The 22,050-nt window shown below is 41.3% G+C and overlaps 1 protein-coding gene across 8 annotated transcripts in view; it reads left to right on the top strand.

Moving 5' to 3' along the window:
• SDK1 (sidekick cell adhesion molecule 1) overlaps positions 1 to 22,050 on the top strand; it is a 411,549-nt gene that overhangs the window by 232,110 nt on the left and 157,389 nt on the right. For all 8 annotated transcript variants that reach the window (XM_063343255.1, XM_063343252.1, XM_063343253.1 and 5 more), the window contains exons 7-8: positions 20,056 to 20,167; positions 21,123 to 21,313. In XM_063343255.1, the coding sequence (XP_063199325.1) occupies positions 20,056 to 20,167; positions 21,123 to 21,313 (303 nt within the window). The remainder of the gene's footprint in view (positions 1 to 20,055; positions 20,168 to 21,122; positions 21,314 to 22,050) is intronic.

The following is a 22,050-nucleotide window of genomic DNA, read 5'->3' as shown; positions in this document are numbered from 1 at the left end:
ATTTCTGCATTGTTCAGCCAGTTGGTATTTTCTTAGCCACAAAATTATGCTATAATATGAACTCTGAAATGTATTTTTATAAATTTATATGGATTTTATATATATAGTCAACATAATTATAACAGTGATTCTCAAAACGTTTTTGGCCATAGGAGAAGAGATAACTGCTGCAGGCAGGTCTAGTCCCTTTGGACTTTATTTTGACTTCAATTTTATTTCCTGTAAGCCATGAACCTTTAGTTGGAAGTTGGATTTATACCTTAAGATAAAACCTGTGGTCTCATGTCCTGGCTTTAATGATGCTGCTGTCGCCTTCCAAAGGTGACCCTTTCTGCGGCAGGTAGTCTTATGGGTCTTCACCAACTTTCCCCCTTGGGAACTCTTCCGGCGAAGCGGGCGATTGTGACTTTTAGCCTGAAAACTCCAACCAAGCATTAATGCTCATGAGCTTCCCCTCAAACCATGTTCTCAACAAATCTCACCTCTGTCAGGCATTACTCATCCAGCAAACAATTCCTTCACTTCTAGACAACCACGCTTCTTTAAGAGATGGAGTTATCATGACTGGATTTATATACAGATAGAGAATATACACCAAATCCTAAGATAAAATGTATTATTTTGTCTCCTGAATTTAAATGGATCAGTACCAAAACATGCTGGCTGAGGATCTGACCCGTTATGCCCATATTTAGTAGTGCCGTTTTAAACCTGTGTGCAGACAAAGAGCAGATCTTGGCTTCTGTACAAGGGTGTGTGTCTGCACATGAGAATGAATATAGTCTTGTGAGCGCGGGTTTGAAAATCTATCTTTTAATTGTGAATTGGAAATGCAGTTCCAAGGTTTCCTTTTCTATCCCAGGCACTAAAATAATGATTGCATTAAAGACTTTTGTTAGTGCGTGGGCAGCCAGAGGTGGTAGACACGTTGGTGGTCGGGTCTGCATTCGGTATCTTTGGAGGTTTATAATCCCAAATATTCAAAGAAGTGTCCTAAGGAGAAGGATTTTCCTGAGACGAGGATGGATTGGTTTTGAGACTTAAAAGTCCAGCGGACCTCCAACACGAGAATGTCTTTTTGTTGTAACTTATTTTCTGAATGAAGCACACAAAAGTACCAGCAAATACTCTACAGGTATTAAATTGTGAAATCTTCATTCTATCTCAACCAAATCTTAACTTCTGTAGAAATAAATAGTTGAGGGTTTGGGGTTTTTTTTTGAGATCTTGCTTAGAGTGGCTTTCTTTTAATTATTTTTGAAATAACATTAGGTTATACGCTTAACTTAAATCTCCTTCCAATGAGTATCTGCTCCTACAGCTTTACTTCTCCTAACTAAGCAGTTCTTGCCGGCTGTTGTCAGTTCATTTTGTGGGTCTGTCCATCTTGACTCTACCTGATGGAGGGCCGCGTCATTTCTTTTTTATTGATTCTAGGGTCCCCTGAGACACGCTCACCCTTGTAGTTCAGCAACAAGTGCTCTGCAGCTCCATCAGAGTTTCCACAGAACGAGCTGTTTCTGTTTTATTAGTCTTTATTAAGCTACATATTTTTGCTGATCCGTAGGTTGGACACTTCAAATAGGCATCATGGTGATGCTGCCAGAACTGTACTTGACGGGTATTTTTCAACCTGTCTAGACTTAGCTTGGTTTTAGTATCATTTCAGACAGCTATTGCAGCCATAATTATTCTGCAACACAGGCTACCGGTTAGACAACCCATATTTCAGGATGTAACCATGGTAGGTGTGCATTCAAACTTGTTAAAACTCTCTTTGACTCTAACTACATTTAAAAATGGTTTCAGCCCCAGTTGCAAGCCCCAGAGGGAACCGGGCTTTGCTGTCTCTCTCCTCCAGGACAGCATGCACTACCTGCTTCCCGAGTTCTTGCTAGCCTACAGAATAAATGGTGAATTAATCTTCTGTGACTGAGAGAAACTTACGGTACATGAAATTTAGAATGCTGTCCAGACCCTTTCAAAGAGGCTTCCATCTCTTTCAGACCTCGGGCTCTAGAAAATTGAACCAAAAGAATATATGTTGTACCTCTGACAGAGCTCCTGTTATTAACTATTTCTCATCCTTTAATTTCTCGGAGTCAAAAACCTAGTGCTGATGCAGTCCAGTATTCTGTGAGGAGCGCTGCACCCGAGCTGCTGAGAGAGTCACCTTCAGCAGCCTGGCCATGACCTTGCACGAACGCTTGCCTGGAACTTCTGCTTCAGCGAGGACTAAATCCCTCCATCTGCATTATTATCCCTCCCTAACCCGAGTCCTTGACAAAGCCTTGTGTTCAGACGGGGAAGGACAATCTCACCACTAAGTAACCTGCTTGTCTAATTCTTCAGTCTTACTAATTGCTAAAGTTGTAATTTTAAATCCGACTGCTGGTATCAGAAGGCCAACTGCATGGGGTTAGGTGGGTCGGGACCTGCAAATTCCAGCATCTTAATTTGACCTTTGGCAGTTGACTCAGTGCAGTTTTTTTTTCCCCTGTCTTTTCTCCTTAATTGCAGTTGCAGCTGGGTGTCTAAGTGCTATTACAAGAACTGAATTAGAAAAATGGAAGAAGTTATTCCATGGTGCCTTGGCTCTAGAAGTAGCTATTTAACCCTGTGATTTTGTGAGAGCCATGCATGAAATCCATGCCTCTGATGTCTCGTCTGTCATATGTACTTATAATGCTGAGAAAGAGCACTCTCAAAACGATGATAAAAGGAAAGCTTCAGAATTGTGATAATTTTGACACATCATTACTATGATTGACATGATAAATAAGTCAGGTCATAAGGAATAATGCAGTTCTAAATCCCCAACCACATAAGCTTGCTGAGAGGGGAAAAAAGGGTCTATTAAATTTTCTGTATAGAGATTGCAGTCAGCGGTGCATAAACAATACATTCTATAGCAACCTGTTCATTGCTCAAGTTGTTATTGGCAGGCACTGTGGCATTTCTACAGTCATTAAAAGAAGCTATCACTATTAATCTCCAGTCTCAAGGCAGACAGGTTTAACCTGAAGCTGATCATCAAATAATGGTAACACATATTTGTGCTTTGTTGAATGTGCCCTTTCATCTGTGGATGCCTTTCCTGTAATGTTATGAGAAGGGTTGAGGATTCTAGCCTTCATTATAAAAGTTAGTAAGTTAATAACATGTCTTTTTAGAAGACTTTCCCCCCCGAAATGAGGGGTATTAATGCAGGGGAGGAGTTTTTATGAGACTTGGCAGCTCATTCTATCCATCCCCAGCATTCAGGGTATCGCTTACCTCTGATTTTCTCAGTCCTTGGTCAAGTTAAAAACCAATGCTCTAAAGCTGTCCAAATATACGCAGCTGTATACGTGTGTGTGTGTTCAGAGAGACAGCTCGGAGTGAACTCCGTCAGCGAGCAGAGGAATAACTCAATGGCCCAGGAGAACGTCTGGAGAGGGCTGGAGAGCATCTAGATCGAATTCATGTTAATATTCCTCCACTACAAGGGATAGTTTTTTGATGAATTGCTGAATCGGGTCTTCAAAGGTATGTCAGAGCGTAATGTACTAACTAGTAATGTAATCCTTTTCTTTTGAGTGGCCTAGGGAAATTAATCTCACCCTACAGATGCATCTGTAGGTACAAGATCCCTGGGAAAGGGCAGCTGTATGGATGAATTCATCACTTGGTTCCTTAGAAAGCAGTCCTTGAAAGAACCAAAACATTTTGATTGCCCTTCTCTTTTGCTTCCCCTTCCTCAAGGAAAATTGTGTTTTCCTCTGGGAAATACAGGAACCTGTCACCGCAGACAAATGGGAAATTGTGATTTATAAAGGTTACAGAGAGAAAATTCAATTTATTTTTCGTTCTTTCTAAAGAGAGAGTCATATTCCTTCTCGAATATCCCTTAACATCCTCTCAGAAATGGGATGACATCTGTCGTTTAAGCTCCCTAAGTACTCTTGTCCCAGTTCCAACTTTTGGTTGTGGTAATCAAGTGATTAGGGAGAAACAAACTCATCCTAAGTTATGTCTTCAGAAGCCATTTTTATGTGCAAATAAAAAAATTGAGTTCCTCCCCAGGAGACTTCCTTAACATAAATTATCTTTGAAGCATCTCGTGTCAGCGGTGCACGTGGTCCAGCAGCGCTGTGCCCGCAGCCCCGTCCCCCTCGGCGTGCTCCGCCGGCTGGGGACACGATAGGCTCAAAAGCTAAGCAAAGCTACAGCAGCTCACCCAGCGTCCCGTTTAACCCTTTTGGTTTGTGTCACTGATCATACTGACGGACGTAGGCTGGAAAATAAATTTAAAATTAACTATTTTGACTCCCATCATTTTCTTGTTTAGTTTTCAGAAGAATGCTCTTTGAGGCAAGAGATATTGCTTGCCATTGGCTAGCAAGGGTCAGTCTTTGGCTTTTTCAGGGGTCAGGTAGCTGGTCCTGATGCTAATCCTGGTTTGTTTGGATGCTGCTGTATTTCCTTTCATCATCTGTACTTAATTTTTTGGAGCTTCTAATCCATTGCTATGTCTGAGCAATAAGTTAATGAGGTCTGAGATTTTAAGAAATACATTCACCTGCCTTGCTACCATGTGAAAGTCACAAATCCTGAGCCTGCTGTTATGTACTGGCTGTCAGGGAGCAGCAAGGGCAAGCTGCTCCGCAAGAGCCCGGAGCTGAGAGCGACAGCGAGGTCCTCCCTGACAAGGGACACAGACCTGCACTGTCTGAAGAAGAGTTATGCCCAATCCTCCGGTCGCCACCAGATGAATCCATAGTGACAAGGCAGGTCCAAGGTAAAGCCAGGAGGTCAAGTCAACAAGGTACAAGGTTGGGAGCAAGTCATACCTCCCACATAGCTCAGGCAAGGAGCAGGCTCCTGAGTTGAAATGTCCTCTGTCAATGGGTGGAGGCCCTGCATTGAGGTATCTCACAGCTCTTTCTCATGCAGCTCTCACAAGTTGGCAGTTTCCCCATCAGCCTGGCCCAAGGTTACACAGCTGCACCCCATCAGAGGTGACCTTGGCCACAGGCAGCAACACCCAGGAGGGAGGAAAAGGCTGCAGAACCCGCTGGTGGACTCTGGGCGCCAGTGCTGGCTCTCTGGCAGCACTGGCCCACGTTCCAACTGGGGATGATGCTCCTCCAACTGCTCTGTGGAAGTAAATGGCAGCCAGGAGTTGATTTTGAGCGTTTGATGCTGAGTGCATCTTTGTTCAGAGGAAGAGTGGGGAGGCAAAGAGCTGCTGGTGGTTTGCACCTTGGAAGGACAGGGTTCAGAGGCTTGAGAAGAGCAGTCCCGCCTGCCCTGGCCTCCTTTGCTGGCTCACTCTGAGGGCAGGCAGGGAGGCCAAGTGCTCGCTAACAGCAGAATTACACAGCAACTGAATGTTCTGCAGTGTTTCAGGCTGTTTCCCATTTTGGCATTTTTATTTTTAAGTATGTTGAACATATACATTTGATCTCTTTGGAAAAGTATAAAAGACAGATATGGCAGAAAGTTACTGTAGAGATTGAGGAGAGGGAAAGCAGATTTTTAACACTAGAATGTAACCTGCTGTTTGAATGGCCTTAACATAAGCTATGATCTAGGGTTTAGACACTCATTTGTAATGCTTGTAATAGCTAAAGCTCAGTTAAATTGGCGTGATGACATGCGCCAGAGTCTGCAGGCAGCTTGAAACTATAACTCTGAGAAATGCAAATTGCCTGGTTTATTCTCACGCTGGCATTGCCTATGATAAAACCTGGGAGAATAGACTGTCTTTTTTCCCCCCTCTTCTGTCTGCTATTGACCAGAGATGCTACGAGTAACCGTCCGGCGTTGTCTGAAAATTTGCAGTAGAATTTAATTTAGGTTGCCGTATCACATTAACAAATCTTTCAACTGAGAAACTGCCTTGCGAAGGGAGCGTGAGAAGAGGAGACAGCTTCAGAGCCTGCAGGATCCCCATGGATATTTTACAGCATCTTCTTCTTCCGGTTGGAGATTGGAAAGAAAAGAAAAAGTTTTGCATCCTGTATTTGAGTGTAGCCTAAGACGTCAAAAGGTCGTAATAAACAGGTCAGACTTTTGCCTGCTGTAGCCTCATCTCGGTAATGTTTGTCCTTGGCTCATTTTCACCACACGAAAAATGGAAATAATGGTCCCTCCGTCTTCTGTAGGGGTCTCTGGTGTGCTGGTAGAAGCAGTTTTTATTTTTCAAGAGCACTTTCTACTTCTTACGCTTCCTGGTGGTAGTAAATTGTACTGTTTAATGTTAGGAGTAAAGGTTTTGTGCAGATTTAAACCAGCTTTTTTAAATGTTCCACTTTCCCTCTTTGCTGGGTTTTACATTTTATGCGTTTGTACGCATAGAGGGGCATGAGAAACAACAGAAAAATTTCTGGCCTCTAAAAACATTTGCTTTAAAGCATTTTTAGTGACTCCAGTTATCCTATGTGGGATAATTGCATCTTGCGAACAAATCTATGTTTATTTTTTCACGTTGTCTTTTACATTGGTTATTGCTACTAATTATGGTGATCGATACCTGTAAAATACACAATTTTATGTCCATCCTGCTTGCATTAAAAGAAGGTTCAACCATTGACCCCTTTCAAAGACAGCTTTGAGTATTTGAAAACGGTTTGCAGAAGATTCTTAATGCCCGTCAGAAATCTGGTCATTTTTAGCCTGCCCATGGTCAAAGTTGAAGCTTGTGAATTTCTCCCTTTATGTTATTAAACAAAACCCAAACAAACAAAAAAACCAAACCACAAAAATTTCCAAACACACCAAAAAAACCCTCCAGAAAATCAACAACAAAGCCCCATCCTCAATTTGTGCGTCATTGCTTGCTGGGTTGAGGCTAAGCGGTAAGCAATGAAAGCACGAACCCAAGGCAACTTCCATGTTGCGTGAAATAAATTACTTTATTAAACGTATAAAATCCTCTCTATATCTATGTGTATACCACATGAGAGCACGAGGCAGCCCCAGAACACTGCAGGTTATGTAGCCTGGAAATGCTACTGGTACCAGTAGCTGCTCTGCCGCTTTACACTGGGAATTATGGCCTTGCCTGTATTCCCTTCCAGGTATCGAGTTCTGGCGTGCAGTAAATGCTTGAGTGTGAAGAGCTTTATTTGTAAGTTATGTTGGGCTCTGTTACAAAGCTGCATTAAAGCATTTTGCTGAAAAAACAAGTAATCCTTTTCTTTTTCAAAAGTGCTAAGTGAAAATGCATTGATTTTTATTTTCTTTCAGCAACTTCAATAGCTCAAGATTATTACTTGTTTTAAGAGTGATAGAGAAATGTCAAAAATGCTTCAGTTGTACTTTCATTTTTATATATCACCAGGTTTTGGTTTTTTGGGCGGGTTTTTTTGTTGTTGTTTGGGGTTATGGGCTTTGGCGGCAGTAGGAGGGAGAGATTATGGTTTATTTCAAAAAACTGCTTGTATTTCTGAGCTTTCTCAGAGATTGTGCGGTTGAGTAAGTAACGCATTTTATTGTCTTAAATTTGGTCTGTGCTGTAGAACTCCTTGGCTCCTGAATAGCCAAATGTTCTGGCACACCTTAATCTCTTCTTTATAATTACTCGTGAAAGAGCAGAGGGGAGAGATCAATGATGTGACACTGCGTAGGGTGTTTTCAGTAGCCTCTCTACAGAGAGGCCAGCGCTGGCTTTTGGTATTACGTATGATTTATTAATTTAGTGTTTTCTTTCACTGAAGATAGGTACGGAGGCACTGAGTTTGCAGAACTAGTACCACAGTCAAAAAAGCTGGATACAAGTCCCAAAGCAGCACAAGGCAAACCTGGCTCGGCAGTGGAGGCTGGTGGCAATCGCCTGCAGGACTCCGGGTCCAGCTGCTGGCTACAGCCAGCTCTTCCCATCCTGGCCTCCAGTTTTGATTTAGCTGCTTGGTATAATTTTAATCCTTATCTAAATGCATCTGATGTGTGTGTATAAGAGATCTGTCCTTCTTCACTCGGTGTAAGTAGTTTCAGGAGATCGTACATCTATGAGAGAAACCAAGTGACAGCGTTGCGTTGCCAAGTGGACCCCGCAACATGTTCTTGCTGGTTTGGGTGCTCCGACGTTTGATAGTTCTGCACTAACACAGCCCGTTACCATCCTGATAGCAGATCTGAATAAAATGGGTTGATAAAATCTAAACAGCGTTGCTGTGTTCTGCCTAATCACACGCTGCCAATTAATTTCGAACTGATAACCCAAGGACATTTTGGAAAGTGACAGCATGTTTCTAAACCTAGGGGTGAATTTGCTTCTTTTTAAAACAAAATGAAATAGATGTCACTTGTATCTCAAGTATACATATTCATGTACAATGGTGCGTTTCCTAATGTACCATTTTTCTCATTTTATCTTTCATTTATTCCCTCTAATTTTCCTTATTAACTGTAATTCTGTTGTGACATCCTAGTGTCATATTATGATGATAGAAATTTCAAATAAGAAGCAGCAGCACGAAACGCAAGGTTTCGTATGAGCTGGGAGACAAGAGCACCCTGTGGAAATAAGCTTCTGGTTTTCACTATCAAGGCAACGAGCCCTTGTCACGCGCGGGAGAGGCTGTTTCCCACCCGCGCAGCGGGGAGCAGGGAGCCAGCCCTCTTCTGAGAGGGGAAGGAGCCAGTGCAAGACCAAAAAGACATCGTACTCTTAAACTCCTCTCTTATCTGGGAGCCGCAGATAGGAAATCATAAGTACATTAATGCAAACAGCATTTGTACTGGCCAAGTAAGGTACGACTAACAATTTGTTTTTAACAATGCCAACATTGCCCGCACTGCAGAAATACTAACAAAGAGCCTCGAGTAATAACTTCCCCTTAGATTTCTTTTTACAGCACTTGCAGCATTCTCTGAGCGTGCATTTAGGTACTGTGTATAAATAGGCAGATACGAAAACCTATTCCATCTTCCAGAGAAGAGAGACGTTGGTTTATTCTCACTTCAGAAAATTAAACGCTTATCCATCTGCGGAATTATTTTTGAATGAATAAGTTTGTAGACTGTCTTTAGCTGGGTTATTGTTTGCTCTTTTGGAACATTCTTTGCTTTCACAGTTGTTTTGTTCTTGCTACAGAGGAAATACAGCAATGTGTATTTTTCTCCCTGCTGAGGTCTGAGGCAACCTTATATTATGAAATAACCAAAGATTGATAATCACAAAGGCTGCAAAGGGAAAGCCTCGCTTTATTTAGAAGAACATCTGTGCTATAAAGAGGAAGAAAAATTCTTTCTTTTGATAGAGAAATATTTCTTCGGATCCTGAGCTCTGCTCTGTGCATCGTTTTGCCCCACTTTTTTATTTTACAGTACTCTAAATATATAAATGAAATTTCATTTGCTTCTGAATCTCTGTGACCTGAACAACTCTGCTTTTATTAAGGGTTGTATCCCTTTATAGAAGGAAGCGGAAAAAGTAGCATGTTATGGTCAGGGGGATGGAGAACTTTAGACCAGATGGAGCGGACCTGAGGCCCCTGATAACCTATTTCTCAAAACATTGTTTTGACAAGTCATTCCATATGTTTGCTTGAGTTAGCTGTTGGAAGAAGGCTGTGGGGTATCTTCTTGTTTTTTTCAGATCTGCTCTCTTTATGTAAAGACTTGGAAACAGCAGACCTTTGGGAGCAAGGTAGCAATCTGGATCCCCAAACATGTTTCTCATATATATAAATAGAACGCAGGAAGGGTTGACCTTGAGCTTAAAATGCTGCTCAGCGAGTGCATCTTGGTTTGAGTAGTTCAGCTGCAAAGAACAAACCTGCCTATTTAGTTCAATATTATAAATATCCGTAGAAGTGCTCTCCTTTAAGCCTCCATAAATTGTTCCGTGCCCATAGCATCTAGGATCTGAGGACGGGTTTTTAAATTTGGTTAATTTTTTTTTTTCCTTTTTTTTCTTTTGAAGTTCAAATGACGTTTATATGTAGCAAATTGTAATCCCTGTTCTTAGACTGGATCTGCTGGAGAAAGAAAGCTTTGATCGACACCTTGCTTACCCAGTAACTGCGAAAATGTACTTGCATGGCTTTAACAGAGCGTCTCTTGAGTACGCTTTTTAGATAATGATGGCTGAGTTGGTGGCCTTACACGTTTGCTGGCACCAAACGCCAGTGACACAGAAGCCCTTCCTTTCATTCTGAAGGATAAGTCAACTGTGGAACACTTTCAGATCCGTGGAACGCTTTCAGATTTGTCTTTTGCTTATTCTCAGTGAGGAGAGACTTAAATTCTTTTTTTTAATCTTTTGGGAAGTTCAAAGATTTTTAAACAAGCAGCCAGGTACAGTAGGTATCCAGGCATAAAGAATGCTCTAAAATCCAATAATATTTATTATTTTTCATGTATTTGACAGGTATCCAACAGCATTCTCCCAAATCAAAGTTGATGCTAGAAAACCTCAATTTTTTTTAAACTTAGAGCCCAACTGAAATTTAGTATTAATTTTAGCTTCTAGCAGGACCATTTGTCAGATGATCAGTATATATGTGCAAGCGTCTGCTTCCAGTGGACTGCACCACAACAGCAGCTTCATTTAAAAAGATGCTACAAAGAAATAGATTTTAGAAAGTCACATGTGATCAATTGTACGTATTTGTTTTATGCTCTACAGAGCATATTTAATCTTAAAGCTTCCCTGTGAAAATAGTGCTTCAATTATTGTTGTCATAAAATAAATTATAATTTCCCCCAAAGTCACTGGAGATGCTTTTCTTTATTAAGTCTGGTGAAGGATAGATGAGAATGTCTCTTTTTCTTTCTTTTTTCTTTTTTTTTTTGCTTCCACCCTTTCATTTCTAAGTAGATGAGTGTTAAGAGCGTTTAAACTTGTTACAAGTAGGAGAAGCAGCAAATAGATTGTTAGTTGTGTCATTTTATTTGTGCCAAAGTAAGGAGTTAAGACACGGATTTATTAAAAAAACCCAATGAAGCCACGTATGAAGATATAGTTGAAAATAGACGGCAGCATTTTATTGTCTCCCATTTCTCTTTCTTTCCTGCTGCTTGACAATAAGCCAGAGTCTGCTGGTGAGAACTGCAGTGTCTGAAACAGCCGCAGTTCTCTGATTTGTGTGGCACGGCCGCGTCCCCAGCTCAGCTTTCCTCCTTCATTTCTTCTCTCGGCTCTTGTCTCACCACTGAATTTTGCATTTCTGGACGTTATGATTAACTGACAGGTCTGGTTTATTTAACATCCAATTGCTGGTGTGTGGTTTATTAACTTAATTTACCTTTATTAAGAAAGCAAGCAGTAAATATCCAGATACGTGAAGCGCCAAGGCTGTAAGACGTTAAAAGTTCCCTTTTGTCCTCCAGAGAAGGCGACTCTTGCCGTCTGCTGCAGGAATCCATGAAACCCCAACCTGTTTCCCTCTCCTGAGTACGCCCCTGTTTATATTTAAAAGGACGCTTCTCTTACCATGCACTAAAATACATCGCAAAAAAATATATAGCCTCTTCAAAATCATTTCCACTGGTGAGTTATTTCAAAATCTTTTTTAAAGGTAGGCGTGTTTTGGGTTATATCGCTAAAACCCCAAAGGTTCGGATGCTGGCGGCGGAGGCGCCGCTCGCCACTGCTCTACCTGCCGCCTCTCGCATCGCTGTGGAGCTGACGCTGGGGCTAATGGATCCACTGCCCGACCGCGGATATTTTTTTTTCCCCCTCTTTTAACTGCTGTTGAATAAGATTACACACTCTATCCACTTATATAGCCGATATTAAAGCTATCTGGTGAATTGAAAAGCCACCTGAGTGTTCTTTAGCTAGGATAGCTCGAGGCTATATATTTTTTTTCATGTTAAAAGCTCTAATGATGTGCTGGATGATAAGGTTCTAGGCAGAAAGAAACCCCTCACTGTGCATGGGGGAAGGTCGGGTCAGTGACAGAGACTGAACTTCCAAATTGCTCTTTTTGCACGAGGAGCTGTGAGAAGGGAATTGCAGAGTGTTGGAGCAGAAATTTGGTCTGCTTTTGAATTTAGCTGCTGAATCATCACAGGGGCCTTGTGTAACTAAGCAGTGGCTTAATTTCCTTAAAACTACATGGGACAACAGTAGAAATTTATTTCTGGAGAAATATAAAGTGGGTTTGTCGACCTCGGGTCGTAGAAGAGCGGAGGAACAAGGCTGTTTTGTGGAGGGCTCACCCCCAAACAGCAATTGCTGGGTCACCTGCACTTAATGGCTGTAGAAAAAGGGCAAAACTGGGGAAAAAAGCCAGATCTGCCATCCCTGCCCCAGTTTATGGACCAGAACTGGTGAGAGACAAGCTGGAGGGACTGGGTCGCCATGGACCACCCCGGCCACGGTGCCTCTCCTTGGGCGCTGCAGTACGTGTTATTTACAGAAATACATTTTCTGTTTGTAAATCAACCGTATTTAGGCCTCTGTCTCTCATTATGCCCAGGAGCAGACCCTAAAAACTCTCTACAAGGTTTTAGGAGCTTCTCAACCTGTATTTTAGGCTCTGTTTTATCTACTAAAATATATAAAGCTCCTCTTTGCTGTAGTATCTACACAGAAAAGGGTATAAATCATCCTGTGGATAGAGTTGAGCTCTCCTTTAATCTTTCACTAGGGCTAGAACTAGCAGCTCTTGCAGTCTGTGTGGAAGTCCTTACAAAGGGGGAAAAAAGCTGTTACGAACGCAGCTGTTATTTGTTTAAACGTTTGGAAACATTTATAGTGTGATGCTAGCTTTTTTTTTCTACCCTTGCTCCTATTCTTTTGTTTGTATATACTTCAGTGAATCCTTTCAAACTTGTCAGACAAGAAAAGTTTGGCTTGTTTAGCTAAGTAAAATTAAGACTGTGAAGGAGTACGCTAGTTTTCTGTAAATGCTTTAGGATGTAAACATCGCAGAGGGAGAAAACAGCTCTTTAAGCAAAGGGACAGCTTTGGCAGAGGAACAAATGGGGTACATTGGCCATGAATACATTTAAGCTGGAAATTAGGAGTGTTTTTAAGGGGTTGAGCAACAAAGCACTAGGAGACTTTCCAACAAGAAAAGTGGAGATAAAAAAACTCATTATTTTTACCCCAGGCCCCAGTACATTCAGAAAGGTACGTATGTATGTACAAATGTATGCATTCAGGATTGCAGGACGGGATGTCGGAGAGAGGGAACTGGCCCAGGATGTGTTTCTGCTCCTCTGCTTCAAACACAGTTAGTAGGAAGCTCCATACACGTAAATATCTCCTTGCCAACATTTTGCATAATTAATGTATTTTTCCCATTTTCTCCTTTAAAGCTCCGCTTCTGTAATATATATTTACTTAAACCAGGAACGTGACCATTTTCACTCTCTTCAAACCGACCAGCGAGTGCCCGAAGTTAAGTGCATTTTGAACTGCTTGCAGAATTGCAAGCTGGTCTGAGTAAATCACACATTTTGTAGGCTAGTTTCTTTGGGTAATTTTATTTTTCAAAGTGAAATGCATCAGGAGTGGTGTTGTAACGTATACGGCATCCCCCACGGGCCCGGGAGGGGTGGGTGGAAATGGAAGGAGGGCAGGTTCTCAGGCACTGCTTTAGGACAGGGGCGATTCAGCCAAGATTCATTTATGAAAGGCTTCCTCAACGGTTCTCGATGAAATCTTTTGTAATTGCTTCTCTTTACTGTATCTCCCCCCTTGTACACTGGGTATTTTATTTGTGATCTACTTGCTGTATTTTATTCTGTTGTTTTGTTTTGTTTTTTATCCACTTATTTTTGTTTGGCTTTTTTTTGTTGACTTGACTTGCGGTGGGAGTGAGTCATGTGTTTGATCTGATGCAGGCAAAGCTCAGTCACGTTGACAGAGTGTATTGAGTCCCGAAGTGTAAATGACCTAGATCATTCACTTGTTTTGCTTGTATTGTGTTTTGTAAACCTTTTTCATGTCTGGTGTTTTATTCATATGTCACGATGTCTGATGTCGAGATGAAGACAAGGACTGTATATATAAGAATCCACTTGCTGTGATTGATTCAAACAACTAGGCCATTTTCACTGTGAATTTGATCCGCAAAGCTAAGATTTTGTTTTGTTACTTATTTACTTTTTTGAGTGTAAAGTCTAGTTTCTCAAAGGTTCAAGATCAGAAATTATGTTAATATGTACACGTTCAAGGAATCTTCAGATATCCTCAGGTAGTGAAAAGTCGTTATTCTTCATACACCATCTCTGTACCATTAGATTGCTAATTATTTTATAAATACATATTTTTGACTCAAACTCCATCTGGAGTTTTAATGTTATTCATCAAACTAAACAAATGTGACCAAGAATCCTCCCAGGCAAGTCTCTGTTATTTTTCTTTACATCTAGAGATCTGTACAGTGCACAGGAGTGCACAGCAACACCACGTATTTCCCTTTTCTTGAAAACAAATAAAGTCCTTGCCACAATAAAACTGAAAAAATGAAATTGTAACTATTATCTTGACGCTTTTTTGTTGTATAGCCTGTTAATCATCATTCTGATATGTAGGGAACAAATAGACAGGCAATGTTTTAGGGTAGAGTTTTATGACTGAGAAATAACGCTGCTTTTTTTTCTTTTTCCCATTATTTGCATAATGCTGCTCTCTCGTGCCCGCAGGTGGTTGTCAGCGTTTGCTCGCCCGTTGATCAGGTTCCAATTCCTGTTGTGCATCTTGTACTGCACAGGGGAAGGGAAATTAATCTATTATTGATCAGGATCCAATTCCTGTTGTGCATCTTGTAATGGCAAGGGGCATTAATCCATTACGGGTTCATAATCCAAACCATCTCCAGGTTGTACCTGAAAAAAGTGAAATGTATTCCATTCGTTTGTACTTGGAAGGTTGTGGGTTGTTTTGTTGGGTTTTTTTTCCCCTCAAGCAATCTTGAGGTGCGGTGTCATTGTCATTTCTCCTCTTTTCTCATATTCCGTGTTACATAGGCAGAGATTGCACATTCTTGATGCCATTATGTTGAACTATTTATCTGTAATATTTTTGCTATTTATATTGGACTCTTGTCTCCTATTCTGCTTTTTTTCTAATATAGGTATCCATAATTCGGTACTATGAAGCTTTGCACGTGTCCTGCATAGTAATTGCGAAAGCATTTCTGCATACTGTGCAAGTCTGAAAGTCTGTAGGAAGTTTATGGTGAAGGTTTTCTAATCTTTTTCTCCCAGGAAAACTTATAAATGGTTTCGAAGTTTTGTTCAAATATTCGGTTTCTCCATTAGCTTGAGGGTAGCGTGCTGGTGATCCTTTCTGTGAAGTGTTTTTCTCCCATAGACAAATTTCATAATGTGAAGAAGTAATTCTGTTTTTGGATACTGATTCCTGTGGGATTCCTCCTTGACTGCAAACAGGACAGGGAGAAGTAATTGCAGCAGGAACTAACGCTAAGGGTAGGGAAGACTCGCAGTCAACAGCGCATGCCAGGCTCTACCCCATATTAAGGAAACCAGGGTGATCTGGGTGACTCTTTAGGCAATCCTCCCTCCTCCTGCTCGTGGTCGCCTGGTTGTGGTAAGTGTCTCTGAAGACATTTAAGGGTTGGGACCTATAAGCAAGCCTCAAAAATAAGGCTTGTCATTTTTCTCAAGCCTGAACTCAAGCTATTACTTCTTTTGAAGAGATAAATGCTTTCTCTCACATTTTATTAAGGCTGGTTTGCACTGTATCTCTCCAAGATGAATTTGAGCATCCATTGAAGTAAAACTCTTAATATTCTGCACCACAAACACAGATATAGATAAACTTTGCATGCCATAATGTAAAATCTGGGAAAGAACGTAACGTTTATACGTTTCTGAAGGGGAAAGCACCTTTTGTATCTTCAGTCATATGGCCTGAGTGAGATTTCATCTCTGTTGGGAAAATCAAGCACCCAAGTGGCTTTGATACAGTCTGTGATCTTTATAAGCTGTAAATTATAATATTTAAAATTCCCTGTACCTTACATAGCAATATATGTAGAGAGATAAAAAACACTGTCTTTTCAGAGATGATAGGGCAGTCTACATACTTATTCTATTTAAAAAACAGGTTAAAAATTCTACAGCTCATCAGTATTAAACAATTAGTGTTATAGACCACTTGGGACAGGTTTCATTCTTGGTCAGAGGGCAGGAGGGAAGGGGGAAGAGCAGTGTGACCCAAGACCAGCCTTGTGCAGTCATATGTACGGCCACTGGTGATAAAAACAAATAGACTGTGCAAGAGGTGTTCACTCTTTCTCTCTTCCCTCGATATATCTCTGTGCAGAATTGCCAGATCCTTGAATGCCACAGTCTGGAGAGTTTATGTTTAGAGGACAGAAAAACCCAAGATCTTTTCCTTTCCATGTTCTTTCTTTTTTCTAAATTCTTGGCTCTTTTTTTATTTCCTCTTTTTTTTTAAAAAAAAAAAAAAAAGTCTAAAATGGAAAAATAATACTTGTGCCGATTTACCTTAATATTTTGGGTGGTAAATGGAAGCAGTTCACCAAGTACTTCATGAGCAGCTGGGGTTGGGAACCACCAAAACAGCTGCAAGATACGCTCCCTCCACTTGTGCACCAGAGCCTTTGGTGTTATTATGCTCATCAAGTAGACACTGATAATAATGAAGACAGTGTCTGATGAGAAGGTTTAGAAGCACTGGGAAGACTGGAAATATTGTGGGTGCTGTGGCTAAAATAGACACAATGTGAAATAAAGCAGAGCGCGCTCTTTTTTGGAGAAGACTCTCTGTTTAGGTTAGGACTCTTGCTTGTGGCAGTCCTTCTGTCCAGTCGTCCATTTAAGACTAGCATCAGATTAAAAGCACGTCCCTTAAGTGTTCTTCAGTGCCGTTCAGCCTTGTCTCTGCAGCTCCTGGTGTCCCTTGGCTACAGGTCTGGGGTCCGTGTTTTCACCTAATGTTGCTTCACTTTCTCAGCTGAAAGGAGGGGTTCTTTTCTTCCAGAAAAGATAGAATACGGGTGGGAACAGTGGTTCCCTCTTAGCAAATTCATCTCGCTGTAACTGTTGTATGCATTTGTATTGCCCTCCCATGTCAGTGTCTTTCATAAATATTTCGTACTAATGGATGTGCATCGGGGAAAGCGAAGCTCAGTCATTGAAACAAAGGATACATGGGAAATTGAGCAGTCCTTAAACAATGTGAAACATCTATAGGGACCATGGGGTGGCAGGGAGGGGAAATGTCCAGTGACGAATGCGGAGAAGCTGCCTGAGGGACGGAGGCAGGGAAGGAAGAGGTGGTGAAAAGCCAGAAGGCAACAGCGGATGCCTAGAAAACTGGGACAAGGAAAAGTCTGATGAAGTAAAAATGGAACAGTGAAAAGGAGAAAAAAAAAATAAAAATCAATTGTTTTCTACAAAGGATTTTCAAAGATAATATCTGTTTACTAACAATGACATTCTCCATTGCAGTTTAGCGTAGCACCAGTCAAGTAAAATCACGTCAGCGTACTGCGCTAGGAGGTAGGAGAGGGATGGAGTGGCTTTATTGACAGGTGGGATTAGAAACTTGGAAAGTCTGGGTAGTTTTTCATTATGCGATTGCTTGAATAGCTCTCTACCTTCCACAGCCAGACTGAAGTCTGATTTGTTGCATCACATCATCAGAACAAAATCACAGGGTTACTCCTTACCTAAATTAGGAGCCTGGCTACTCTGACACTCCAGCCTGGGGGTTTCTTACCAAAGGGTGAAGTTCTGAAGGGATGGGGTGGACACGCAGGTCCCACGTTACAGCCCTATTGAGATCTTTTGCTCAAAAAGAAAACTAAATTCCTCCTTTGATATTTTGAGGAGCCACAAAGCAAAGCTGCAAACTACACCCTGCAAAAGGAACCAAGGGAATGTCTTTGTTGAGTTTTATTTGGCGGGATCAGGGCCAGAGCGAATTATGGCAAGTGGTTTCTTTGTGCTGCAAAGGGAAACTTAAGCTGTCTTTGAATATGAAATAGATAATACTTTGAAATGTTGTTGTTTACTACACATGCTTGTTATATCTGCAGCTGACCTTTGCAGGGATTTGACTTAGAATTCGAGCCCTGACCGCTTTGCTGAGCCCTCTGTATCACATCTGTATTAGTTCCCCCACTCAAAATCTTTATCAGCAGCCTGCTTTTAATAGCTTTGTTTCAGGGACGGTATGAAATAAAAATAAGCACTTTCTGTGTTTATGTTCTTGTTACGGTTAGTAATAAAGTCAAAAAATTCTTACGTTTTCCTGGTCGCCGGCAGATCAAGGTGCACTTTTCCTTCCCCCGCTTATCTGCTCCGCGCACAAAGAGCCATTCGCGTAGGGTGAACTCCTGGAGGTTACAGCAAAGCTGCCTTCTGTTCTTCGGCTGGTTTTAGTGGGCTTGAGCCATTCTTCAGGGGAGCTGATAAGCTGAAGAAGTGGTTTTCTTGTTTTCCAGATGGAGAAAAGAAATGATTATTGCCAAATTAGTAACTTGTGTGTTGATCTCTTAGCATTTACTGTTGCAAACCTTCATCTTGCGCAGAAGCAGTGGTGAGCGGTAACGCTGAGGCTATTTCTGCTCATCAGCAACAAGCTACTAATCTGATGGCCACTTCTTTTCTATTTTTTTAACTATTAGCTGGAAAATTCCTGCCATGAATACCTATGAGACTACCATGGAAATCTTCTTAGAAAGTACATTTCCTACCTGGTAGCATCATATTTCCAGGAATGTTGTTGAGCAGAAGTAAAATCCACTAAAAGCTTGGGTTTTGAGGTCCCACGCGAGTTGCATATGTTTGCTGTGTCAGGTCAACAGAGCATATTTATGGGAAGAAGTAAAGATGTGCTTACCACTTCCTTAAGTACTATTCTTGGATGCTTGAATTTATTCAGATGTGCACATGGTATTGTTAAATATTAAAATTATGCTGCATGCTTTTGGCTCCCACAGTACGCTATTTGCTATCAATTACAAAAATGTCAAACGGTAAAAATTTTATCATTCCCTATTCAGAAATCTGTGAACATTGTGAACTTTCTGAGCCCTGTTACCAAAAACTTTGTCTATCCAATAAGTGAAATCGAACGTCAAATGGCTTTGGGCGTGCTGGGTACGAGACAAGCAAAGAATCTTCGGTTCATTTTCTGTTCTTTAGGGAATTGTCTTAAAAGAGAACGTCAGGGTTCAGACCTTGCACTTGCCAGTTTCCCTTTCTGCTTAATAAGCGGGGGTTAGTCTCCTCTGCAGAAAACATTTGATGGACTGGCTTGCTTTTGCATCGGTTTAGTTTTATTTTCATTACTTTTCCCTATAATTCCTTTATTGGATTCTGTGTCTTTAGAAAATTTTATTACTCTGTTATTCAAGCTAAAAAATAGCTAATTTTTCTTTCCCAAATGAGTTGCTTGAAGCAAAGTACCTATGAATACATGGGTATTTTAATTCGCTTACTAAATGTATACAGAGAAAATTTACAAGCGGCCTTTTTGCCATTTTTTTAGTGTCTGCTGACTGTTGCATAAGCTAAATTATTTACAGTATGATGCCTCACAAAAGAGTAGCAGATTTGGGTTATTTACTTTCCTGATAAGAAAAAGGGATTGAAGTTGCTGTGATATGCTGCTTTGTTAATTTTATATTTGTTCCCCAGTGTGTAAAATCTTTTTAAAGAACTAACACGAGTATTGGCAGACTCTTTTGAAATGGTGTGGAAGTGGGAAGATTAAACAAAACATGAAAAGGTCTTAAAAATATAAGTCAGCAGAGTGTTTGAGAAAAATAAAAGTGCTCAACAATAGAAAACCTTTAGGATGCTTAATTTATTTGCTCTCTGTTTGAGAGTGGCCCCTGCGCTCCATCTGGGAGCAGTTCCTGTGAGTTCCGTGTTGTGAATGATCCGGGCCGAGTATGTTGGAACAGTGTGTTTGTACAGTATAATGAAAGCCATCGAAATTGGGCTTGCCGAAGATCTCCCCTTAATGAGGAGATTAAAATCCACGGTGAGGTTGAAGAGTGAAACTTGCAGCTGTGTCGCTTGGTGAGATCCTTCACCTGGAACGCGTCCGTCCTCGCTGTTTGTAGATGTACAGAGTCTTCACAAGGTTTTCTTCTGCCCCCGCAGGTGCCACAGACCCGTCCGACACCGTGGCTCCCGTCATCGTCATCCCCCCCCAGAACACCAGCGTCGTAGCGGGGAGCGGCGAGATCACGCTGGAGTGTGTGGCCAACGCAAGGTAAAAGCAGCGGGGTTATAAGGAATTAATTTTAATGCACTGTCCTCTACTGAGAAGGACATAGGAAGTTATTTTCATTATTTTTATTATTTTAATGATTGAAGCAGAATGCGGCGTGTAGCTTGCTCTTCAGAGTAACCTCACGAATAATCTTGTTTGTCCAACATTACTGGATTAAACCTATTGATTTTTCTGGCCAAATACCGATAGAGGCAGAGTTACTCTCCCACCTGTTACTCCCACAGCAAGGAAGGGTATAGCGGTGTTCAACCAGCGGACATTATAAGGAGAAAGTTGTGCTAAGGGTTAATAATATTTCAGCTGTCCTGCCTACTGACATGAAAGGTGATATTGTTGAACAGCCTGTGCTTCCTAGTGAATAAATTAGGGAGGATCTCCTACGAAGTAATTTATTACAGATGCTCTCATTTTACAGTGATTATCGCTCAACTGTTCGTAAGGCACCATCATCCAGAGTTCACAGCATCCCTCCTGCGCTTGCATCTAGTTGGCCTTGAATAGCATTGAATTCCAGTGGAAGTGAATAGTTGAGGTCCTTGGATGAGAAGACGACCAACTGATTCACCTTCCTCTCTGAGGGCAGAGATGTTCTTGATATGGTTAATATTGTTTTTGTAATTGAGTTATAATGAAAGCACTTCCCGTGCAGCTGATTCCCATAGCACTATTTACTCCTTTTGCTTAGAGAAATCAAATTATTAGCACTTAAGTTCTATTGCTGTATGAATTAGCTGTACTTGCGTAATGCCACGTGAGTAGTCTGCAGTCTTGCTGCGTAGAAGTTATGTACGCATTTACTGCTTAACAGCAAATGTCGGGATAGAGCAAAACTTAAAGTTTTATAACCTGGATCTAACTGCCAACAAGGCTGTTCTCTAATATATATGTTTTATTGTTGTATTTTTGTTGTGGTTGTGTTTTTAAACCTCGGCAGACCTCTGGAGCGGCTAAGCATGACCTGGAAGAGAAATGGAGTAAAAATAACCAGTGGCATCAGCAGTTTTGGGAGACGGCTCACGATCACCAACCCAACCTCCGCTGATGTGGGGATGTATTTCTGCGAAGCGAAACTGAGAGACAGCACGGAGGAGCCGGCAAGAGCGAAAGCCTTCCTTTCTATAATGGGTAATTCTCAAGGCAATGTGTTTTTTAGTAAAACAGGCTCTGGACTGAGGTATAATAGGAAATAAAATTGATATTTTAATATTTCATTGACCTTACATTTGAACCTTTCTTCGGAGAACAGAACAAAGGAGATGAAGGAGGGTTATCTTCCAAATTAATTCAGCTGTTCTTTCCCATGAATATAAATTCATCAAATAGATTTTTTTATGTTTTTTTTTTAAAACACTGATGTGATTCTGAATCCCCTGTGAAACTATACATTTAATCAGAAGTTGGGGAAATATAGTAGTAAAATCCTTATTGGGCAGCTTCCACATCTTGGCTTTTAGACGCATTAAATCCTGATTAACTCCCAGCTTGCTTACATCTAGTTTTAATATGTCAAGTGCCTGTATTTCCGAAAGAAGCCTTTTAGGAGCACTTCTGCACGTTGTCTGTTGCGGGTGCCAGTCAGGGGGCCAAGGACGTTCCTGAGTGCGCAGGCAGGCAGATATCATTACTGAGGTAACAAAAGGGAGAAGAAAACGCCGTTAAAACCGGCGGCATGTGCTAGACCTTCGACTCCAAGGGAAACTTTGGATTTATTCTTCCTAAAGGGGCATCGGTGCCCGTTCACTCCCTGGTTCCACCATCGTCTCTGCGCGGGGTTCCGCTGCAGCAAGGAGGTTGCCGTTTGGAGATGGTAGTGCCTGTGCGTGCCGTATCCTGATGTAATAACACAAAACTGTCTCGAGTTT

The sequence above is a fragment of the Chroicocephalus ridibundus genome, chromosome 8, assembly GCF_963924245.1.
Source record: "Chroicocephalus ridibundus chromosome 8, bChrRid1.1, whole genome shotgun sequence".
Classification (NCBI taxonomy): Eukaryota; Metazoa; Chordata; class Aves; order Charadriiformes; family Laridae; genus Chroicocephalus; species Chroicocephalus ridibundus.
Note: the sequence above shows the minus strand (reverse complement) of the source record. Positions and strands in the feature narration are given on the sequence as shown.